Genomic DNA, 10,000 nt, shown 5'->3' on the forward strand with positions numbered 1-10,000 from the left:
TTAAATTGAAGCTTACATTCCATTTCACATTGTTTATCACTGCACCAATACACCATCAATGCCACAAAGATAATTTCTATTGATATCAATTCAATCCCATCACTAACAGGGCTGGCTGAACATAATCTTACCCCTTTTTTATGATCCTTAAGGATTGCTGAAGTCCATACCAATTTCCTTGGAATGCTATTAAAACCCAACAAACTTGAGCATTTCTATATTGCAATATCCACTTCATGTGCTCAAAGTGCTTTACAGCCAACAATTAACATGTAGGACGATACATGACGCCTGGTAGGCTTTCATGAACAAATATTTTGCGACAGAGACAACAGGGCTAATGACCAGGTACACCTAAGTAAGGTGAGAAAATGGAAGTAAAGAGCCTTTTCCAAGGACTCAACTTTGCACCACTTGGGACTCAAACCCAGGACCGTCCAATCCAAATGCGAGTGTCATACCACTGGACCACATAGCCACATTATTAAAAATGATAACAACTTACCGACAAATACGAGAGAGTCAAAGAAGCCTTCAACATCCAACATCCTGGGACAGTGGCCTGAGCTGGATGAAGGGGGAGGACTGAATCCACTATTGACGTTGTTCTCAAACATGGAACTGACAAACTAGGGGGGGGGGGGGGGATAAAAACAATCTATCAAAATTCATATGCTCACTTTTCTCACTTTAACAAAGAAATGTACAATCTAAATTTAGCTCAGCATACAATGTCAATGTTTTACATGCTCAGCACACAATGTCAGTGTTTTATGTGTCAACACACAATGTCAGTGTTTTATGTGTCAACACAAAATGTCAGTGTTTTATGTGTCAACACACAATGTCAGTGTTTTATGTGTCAACACACAATGTCAGTGTTTTATGTGTCAACACAAAATGTCAGTGTTTTATGTGTCAACACACAATGTCAGCGTTTTATGTGTCAATACACAATGTCAATGTTGTATGTGCTCAGCACACAATGTCAGCGTTTTATGTGTCAACACACAATGTCAATGTTGTATGTGCTCAGCACACAAAATGTCAGTGTTTTATGTTAACCTTTTTAATCTTAAAATATGAACAGTTTATATATATATAAAAAAAGGTCAAATATAGTAAAACATGGCACCCGAGTAACTTTAAAAAAACCTTTTCAATACGTAAGATAGCCGCTTGTCACCCAAAACTAACTAACGCGAGAACAGATGTGGTATCCACATGTGCCTGGCCTGAGACTGAGATCACCTTAAGGTGCTGTCTAGACAACAGATACAGGAAATCAATATTATTACAGACAACAGAATAATGAATATGTTGCTGCTTGAAGCTCAAAGGAAAAAATAATGATAAGTATTGAATTGTAAGCTTCAATTCATTAGACGAAGACAGATTCTGTTGACATTTCAAGTTTCCCCTTTATCAACAAAACAGGATGAATGAAACACCACAGACAAATGAGATAATTATCTCATTCGTCTGTAGTGTTGCATTCATCCTGTTTTTTTTTTATTTATAAAGGGGAAACCCGAAACGTCCATAGTATCTGTCTTCGTCTAATAAATTGAAGCCTACAATTCAATACTTATAATTATTTTTTACAGACAACAGTGATTCCAAATATTGGCCGTCCTACCTTTTCACTGGATGTCGACAGCAGTGAGGCATCAGACCCTCTCCTTGTTTTACTGAAGGATCAAATAGATTGGAGAGAATTATTAGATTGAAACATAGAGTTATGGCCCATGTCAATCCCCAGATGCAGGATTTAGGGCCTTTTTCACACTGCTGGAATTTGTTTTATCTTTTTAGCTAAACTAAAGCTGTTTTTGTTTTTTGTTGAAGATATAGATGTCCCCCTTGGTTTAAATAAAAATAAATAAATAAAATTCCCTTTATTCATCCCCAAGGCGAAATTTGTCTTTAGGGTCTATTCCAAGGGAAGACTGGAATAACCGCAGAGCAGCGCCGCAAAGTGAGCTAGGGCGAGGTGACTTGCTCACGGCCACACAACGTAGCGGCGGGTGATTGAACTCGGTACCTTTCGGGTAAGAAGCAAAGACCGTACCACTGAGCACGCTGCCCCTTAAAAATATTCATCATCAGTATAAATCATGGACATACATGACATTGGTCAGGATGCCTATGTTACTGTTTGGGAGGCCCTTTTTGAAATTTTTGGTATCATCACTGTCCACTTCAAATCCATACATGAGGGGAACAGTACACCTGTCTTCTTCTTCATAACCTTCTTATTCATCAGAAAAAAAAAAGGATTATACCGTCTTCAATGTCTGAATGAAACTTCAATAAAATTGTACATTTGCTACGAGACATCATTGTTTGATAACAAATCTCCCAAATTTATTATGAAAAAATAAAGTTAAGTATTGAATTAAGTGATTCACCATAGCTACGCCATTCACACATATCTCATTTCTCCTTAGTGTTTCATTCATCATGTTTTGTTGATAAAGGGGAAACCCAAAACATCCACAGTATCTGTCTTCCTTTAATAAATTGAGGCTTACAATTCAACACTTATCTTTATTTTTTTTTTCCTTCGAGCTTCAAGCAGCAACATTTTCAACATTTCACGAATTTAGTATGTGAAATAAGTCAACGAAAGCAATAAAAACAGTTGGATATATTTAACTGAAAAGTATAAAACCAGAAAAAAGCCTTAGTAAGGCTCAGTGATAACAAAAGAAATGAAAACCCTATTGGATTTTCTGTCTGATTTGCTAGTAATTGTAACGTGGCCTGCCAGCCCTATCTGTCTGACTCATCGTCAATGAGGTAACGTGGCCTGCCAGCCCTATCTGTCTGACTCATCGTCAATGAGGTCAAGTCAAAATCATTTCTAGACCGTAGAAGAATACCAAGGATGAAAACAATGTCAGATGAAATCAGTGTTAATCAACCATGAACTTGGGGATCTAAGATGACTAAACCAAATTCCCTTTTTATCACCTTGGAACATTGTTAGGGGTTTGTTTTTATGTTTTTAAGTTAAGTGTTTTACGGCACTTGCAACACACTAAGGTCATATCAGCACCAGTAAAAAGGAAGCAAATGGGACAGTAAAAAGTTCTGGAATTACAATTAAAGCACCCTAGAAAGGTAAGACAAAATAGAATTGGTTCAAATAAGAAACAGATGTAAATTCCAATAGCACACTGTCAAAGTACTTAGTATGAGATCACCTAAAAGTCTCATCCAGGGACAAACACAGGTCCCCACTAAGAGGAATACACTCAAATGTTTACAAATCATATATATTATGTAAATAAACATAATACAGTGCATAACAGAGAAAATAATATCTCCCAAAACTAACCATACATTTCCCTTCCAGTTAGGGTATCCGGCCAGTGCCAGGACAAAACCAAGTAACTTCATCCCAAGACAAAGACAGAAAGCATGTTGGAAAAAAGATAAAGGGGGATAGAAGACACAGTAAGTACCTCCCTGCCCATCATGGGAGGTCAGGAACCCCACCCAGTTGTTAGGGGTTTAATCCTGAAATAACTCGGGTATCAACCAGTGTTGTGTCTCATAGCTAGGGACAAGTGACTTGCAAAAAGCAACAAGCCTAACCTATGTGAGTCTTGAGCTAGAGACAAGTGACTTGCATAAATCCGTAAGCCTGACCTATGTGAGTCAAACCCAGTACCTCCAGACTACCAAGCAAAGACCTTATTGCTGTCCCTGAATCAGATATTGGATTTAAAGAAACAAAAATATTCTAGTTAATTATTTTTTGATAGTTGATTTCCAGAAAAGTCTTGGAGCCTATTAAAAAAAATGAAATAGGCAAAGGACTTAGGTGTAGAGGTTATCAAAGCTAACGAGTGACTCACTGTCTTTAAGTTGGTGACATTTGACACAAAACTTCCCCTGTAATAATCTTATTGCCACACATGGACAAAGAATTGAATCATTTGGAATAGTTCACTCCATACTCATCATACACACCCACCTTGGTTTGGGTTTGGCTGCCTCGGTTGACTGTGCAAAATTGACAAGGAACGGGTCAAGGTGCTGACCTTTCTGGAAATCACAAGATGAGGGTAAAATTAGCATCATAGATTTAAGTTATTATTAAGTCCTTCTGTTTGTTTTGAGAACAATGTCTGTAGTTATTCATTTTTAATTGTAAGGCATCTGGAGCTCAACTAGAGATGGCATCATAAATCCTTATCATCAATTGAAAAAGAAAGATTTGATGAGCCTAACACACACACCTGCCTACTACTACCAACAAATCGTAGAATTACAAACTTTTGCCTTCAATTTTACAACTTCATGAGCATCTCTCAAGTCATGAAAACTTATTGAAAATGAAATTTGATGCCAGACTATAGAATGGAATGGATTTTGAGGTTTTATTTGATCCTTGTGATGCACAGTGTTCCAAAAGCGATCTTTTAGTTCAGCCCCCTTTACCCCTGTTCTCACAATGCATACTGTCACGCTTCACCGATTTCTGGTATTCAGTCAGAGCCCTTTGTGGCTATTGAAATTATCAACCTTTGTTATGGTTTTAAAACCTGTTTTTAACTATTTTAAAAATGTTATTTATAAATACAAAGTGATTACTTAGAAAAAGGAGAAGATGATTTTTATTCTGATATAATTTTATTTATAATAAGATGTATATAATTTTCACACTAAGCATTAACTTTCAGAGTATTTTTGAAAAAAAATTCACTCAAACATGCATAATAAACTCTTAATTATCTAAAAATTTAAACGACCAAAGTGAAAAAAAAATTCACTAATTAAAAGTCAAAGACTATTTCTAATTACTCACAAAATTTCACATGTGCCGGAAATTTGGTTATTTTACTATTCCGTCTGATATTTGAACCGTCCCATTCAACATTCGACATCCTTGAGGATTCAATATGCAATCTCTCTTGTATTACAACTCCAGATTACAAAATATATTTAGAATGCCATCAAACATACTTTAATATTATATATTTACTTTCTTTAAAAAGCAGATACCTAGCACTTTAACTGTGTTTACAAAAAATTGAATTCATTTTATTTTAAAAGTCATTGTGAAAACTAGTAGAGTCTATTAATACGTCCAAACCCATTTATAAATTTGATATTAAGTAAAATGGGTATTGAGTAATTTGCGTGTCAATGCATGTGTTGTGTTTATATTTGTGTATGTGTGTGTGTTTGTGTTAGAGATGGGGAGTTGCTAGTGTGTGTTGGTATGTGTATGGATCTGTTTAGGTATGAGAAAGAACAAAAAGATTTGTGGTGGAGAATGTAGTTATTGAACGGAGGATAGTTGGAGGGAGAAAGGGATAGAGAGAAAAGAGAAAAAAAGGGGATTGAGAAAGCAACATATAACTCAAAATATACAAATAACAGCTCTATTTTTAGAGGAAGTTTTACCACGTAATCTGTCAAATATTTTAAGATGTTTAAGTATTATTTTGTTTGATTCATCAAATTTCCATTTCTCTCGACCTTTCTTTTTTTGGGGGGCACATACGACATGATATCAGGAGAAACCTACAGGAGGTTACTTTTTATTATTGTTTTTAATTGAGATTATTATGTTCTCATTGATTGTGTTCTCTTTTCAATTTTTGAAATTGTTGAATGTAACAATTCACCTCCTTGTTCTCCTAAAAGACCTAGACCAAAAGTATATTTCTTCATAAAAGGTATACAATGGGTTTCCAATATGTGGTGTTTTGGGGAAAGTAATTACGGTATATTGTCATATATTTCTCTATCTTGCTATTAACACTTTCTATTACTGTCTCTGTGACTGGTTTTGTGTGAGAAATTAGTGAATGTATTTCAGAATAAGCTCCATTTATTTCATCAAAACATGTTTTTATAGTTTCAACTTTATCTCTGATTAATTTATTGTTTGTATACATGTATGTTTTAGAAACGACATTTTCAGTGAGTTTTTCGTAAACGTCTTGTGTGTAATATCTATGGCAATGATTTCCTATGAAGCTACGACTATGACATACTTGAGATATGATTGTGTTTGTTTTTAATATATCATCAAGAGAACTACAGACTGGCCCACATCGTTCTGACAGTTTCTCTTTATGAACTAAGGCTATTTTTTCTTCTGTGATTGGGATCTTAGTTTCCCATTCTTTTTTTCTCTTGAGGCACATCAGTGAGCAATTCACAGGTCTTGTAAGATTCTACAACTGCTAGTAGACTCTTATATGTTTTCATGTCTCCCATTTTCTTTTCACATTTATAGCATATAACTTCTGAATGTTTATTTTTAAGGTCCGTTCCAATATCAATGTCAAAGAACAGTTTGATTTCATTTTTGAAGTCTTTACAAAAAATGTTTTTCCTATTTTTAGCCTTTTCTTTAACTGTTAGTGCACCTTTAGCACATAAACAACATAGTGAATTGAGATCTTTAAGTGTATCTCAAGTGTATGTTCCCTTTTTACCTGATAGGTGAAACCAAAAAAATCATAAAAAATAAACTACGCTTCGCGCACTAACCGAACTTTTACACCAAAAAGACAATAAAATTTAAAAACTTATAAATTATCAACGAAGGAAATCTATCGTTTGGTTAATGAGATATCACTAATTATATTTGAGAAATCACTTTTCAAAATTCTATTATGTACATACTTTTATAACCCAAGTTACAACATAACCAATAAACTTATTTTCATGAAAATTTCACAATGATGTGCAGCAAAGGAGGGTAAATGATATTCAACTAAAAAATATAATGTTATATTCAATTATCGGGGTGAAAAAATGTTTGAATTAACACAAAAAAACGGAAGATAGGGATTAGTAAGGAATGCACCCAAGATTAAGATTACCTGCCGTGAAATCACTGACTTCACGGTTCAGTGACTCAGACTAAAAGATCGCTGAGAAGCAATTTGGAACACTGTGATGGTAAATTGTTGGTTTATAAAGTTTGTTATATTTTCAAGTAGGCAAGTCTACTAACACCGTGACAATGTATTCAATTCGCTTGACAAAGGATCCCAAGGTAACACCATCACTATTCATGTAAAGCAATAAACGGTACCTGTAAGGAATGATAACATTTTTGTTGTTGACTGATACATCATTATTAATGGCCAGGTACTCATTTTACACCTGAATCAGGTGAAAGAATGTGAGTGAAGAGAATTTATAAGGATTCAACTTTGAACCACTCACAAAGAGACATAAACCAAAAAACAACTAAGTCCCACATCATCATCATCGTCGTCACCAAGATGATCTAAACCATCACTAATTGTAACCCGAGCCATCTCCATTTAAAAGGTAGCCAGACTAGCATTCAATGTAATGGTTAAACCATCCACAAGTTCCTTTTTAAAAAATTCTAGTTCTATAAATAGACAATTATATAGTTAACTATCAGCAAACCAGTAAAACTAACCTCTTTCACCAGCTTGGACTTGACAAACTTTCCTGGAGATAAACCAATCAAAATGAACAGTTAACGTTAACGGTATTCAAAACAAACCCTTACAAAGGTGAGTCAAACACAAATTGAAACAATTCCATGCATCATACCTCAAATTAAAGCTTGGCCTTAGCCGAGTAGAATGTTATTTCTCAGCATACATAGTCTTTGACTCTCTCAATAACCACAGTCCACCTTTTTGTAAGGTCATGTATCCCGTCCTTGTAAAACTGAGTTGACTGAACTTTGAACCAATTTTTCACTACTGTCTTGATTTCTTCATCATCTTCAACGCGATGTCCCTTCATTGCCTCCTTCAGTGGAGCAAAAAGATGGAAGCCCGAAAGTGTCAAGTCTGGTGAATTAATGAGGATGGTGAAACAAGTTGTCATCCAACTGACGCGATTACCTCCCTTTACCTGGCACTTGTGTGTGGAAGGGTATTTTCATGAAGAAACAGTACTCGTTCTTTCTCCAGATCCGGTCTAACTTGATGAAATCTTGCTTTCAGTTGCTTCTGAGTCTGTATGTACCGTTCAGAGTTGACAGTGGCTCCCTGGGATAAATCAACGAGAGTTACAACTCTAATGTTCCAAAAGACTGTTGCCATAAGTTTCCCAGGTGATTTCTCAGTTTTAATGTTTTTGGTCTTTTTGGAAGAGTGATGATGCCATTGTCTCTTAGACTCATGTCCATATAATGAATCCAGGTTTCATATCCAGTGTTTATCATACTGAGAAAGCTGCCATCTCTCACATTTAGCCGGAGAAGTCTAGAACTGCAATTCACCCTTTCTCACTCTTGATCAACTGCCTGGGTACCCAACGAGGAGAATCTTAAGAATTTGACGAGTTGACAGACACTTCCATGACTGATTTCAAGGTCTCCTGCTATCTCATCAAGAGATGCTCTTCTGTCAGATCTAATCAATGCTTCTGTATCGATTTGATTCACTGAGTTGACACTGCTTGGAGGGCGACCTTCATGAGAATTGTCATAGAAAGGTTCAGGTTGTCAGATTAGGTGTTGGATTGCATCTCATTTTATTCTAAATGACGAGATACACATTCAACCCACCTAAATACATTGCCTCTATAAAATGCCTGAGTTTTTAAACTTTCCCAAGGCATTTGAACATCTCATTCGAGGTTTCTTCTTTGAAAACAAGAAATTCAATGACAGCTCTATGTCGCTGACGGACATCCATGGGGGTATCCATTTTGAATTGCCATAATTTGGTTAAAATTAGACGGAATCAAAATTTTCAACTTTGGTTTAAAGAGTATATGTGATAGTTCAATTGAGTCAAATATGACGTCACATGAAGAAGAAATGAACTCAGTAGGAGATTTGTCCCATTACTTTTGGACAGGCTCGTAGAACCAATGAATGAAATGAATCATTTCAATTAGAAACAAAATTTATCTGATTATAACTGCAGACACGGCCATTTTCACCATAATAGTAAAAATAAGAAAACTGACCTGACATAGATTTCATCAAAAGCAAGTCTAATCAGTTATGACGGTTAAAGGTTTCAATATACATTTCTGGTATTTCTATTTCTGTCTTAAATTATATTTTTTTGCCTTGTGACCTACTAAAGCACCAAGTAGTGATAAATTAGGGAGCTGGCACTAGTGTATGATAAAGATCTGAAAAAATGTGTATGAAATAGTGCCAGACAAAGCAAGAAGGAGAAAACATAACAAAAAAAACCCTCCCAAAAAGTCAACCTGCCTAAACTGGGGATTGAACCTCAGACCTCCTAATTACCAGTCAGAAATCAGAACGGTTGAGGTACGCTGACCTTTTTAGATGTATTTTTTTTCTTGTATTTTTCTTTCTCGCTTTGTCAGGCACTGTTTCATCCAGACTTTTTCAGATCTTATCAAGAGACTGCCTAAGAAAGTCATTAATTACTTCCACTTCAATCTGTCCAATTAATATCTCCCAATAACCAAAATAACTCACCTAATTTGATATCTGGTAGAAAACTGGTAGAAAACTCGTCCTCCGATGTTAGAAAGTTGTACAGCAATTCACTGTTCTTTAGCTGAGGTTTCTCTAGCAATTTCTGAATTGAAAAACAGATTTTGTTGTTTTTTGTAAAGCCAATTTTTGCATGAATTCTTTTCTTCTTTTAATCTTTTTTTTTTTTATAAAATCAAAATCAAAGTTGTTAGGTATGGGTTTAACATAAATAAATTAGACTTGAAAACGATGATATATATTAGTAGAAAAACGAATGTCTGGCTCTGATAACAGCATCTTGAATTTGGTCAAACTTGTTACAATTGTGTAGTGTGAGAGCATATTATTCTAAGTCTTTGTTTGTTTTTAAGGGTTTTACGGCGCTTGCAACACATTTAGGTCATTTCAGTGCCAGTGAAAAAAAAAGAAAATGGGATGGTAAAAATGATCTAGATTTACAAATAAAAGCACACAAGAAGAGTAAGACAAAGAAGAATGGTACAATAGGGAACAGATGTATATTCCAAGAGCACACTATCATTTGCGCATAGTTTGGTATCACCTCAAAGT

General features: G+C 35.2%; 2 protein-coding genes across 4 annotated transcripts in view; one reads left to right on the top strand and one right to left on the bottom strand.

The window, feature by feature from the left end:
* Positions 1-10,000, top strand: part of LOC144972225 (uncharacterized) — a 101,891-nt gene that overhangs the window by 69,687 nt on the left and 22,204 nt on the right. The window lies entirely within an intron of this gene.
* LOC144972223 (sorting nexin-14-like) overlaps positions 1-10,000 on the bottom strand; it is an 80,278-nt gene that overhangs the window by 14,274 nt on the left and 56,004 nt on the right. For all 3 annotated transcript variants that reach the window (XM_078913256.1, XM_078913255.1, XM_078913254.1), the window contains 5 exons: positions 9,431-9,533; positions 7,430-7,461; positions 3,986-4,056; positions 1,640-1,691; positions 506-629 (listed from right to left, as the gene is read on the bottom strand). In XM_078913256.1, coding sequence (XP_078769382.1) covers positions 506-629; positions 1,640-1,691; positions 3,986-4,056; positions 7,430-7,461; positions 9,431-9,533 — 382 coding nt within the window. The remainder of the gene's footprint in view (positions 1-505; positions 630-1,639; positions 1,692-3,985; positions 4,057-7,429; positions 7,462-9,430; positions 9,534-10,000) is intronic.

Source organism: Berghia stephanieae, chromosome 5 (genome assembly GCF_034508935.2).
Source record: "Berghia stephanieae isolate SIO BIC M18660-M18661 chromosome 5, UCSD_Bste_1.3, whole genome shotgun sequence".
NCBI lineage: Eukaryota > Metazoa > Mollusca > Gastropoda > Nudibranchia > Aeolidiidae > Berghia > Berghia stephanieae.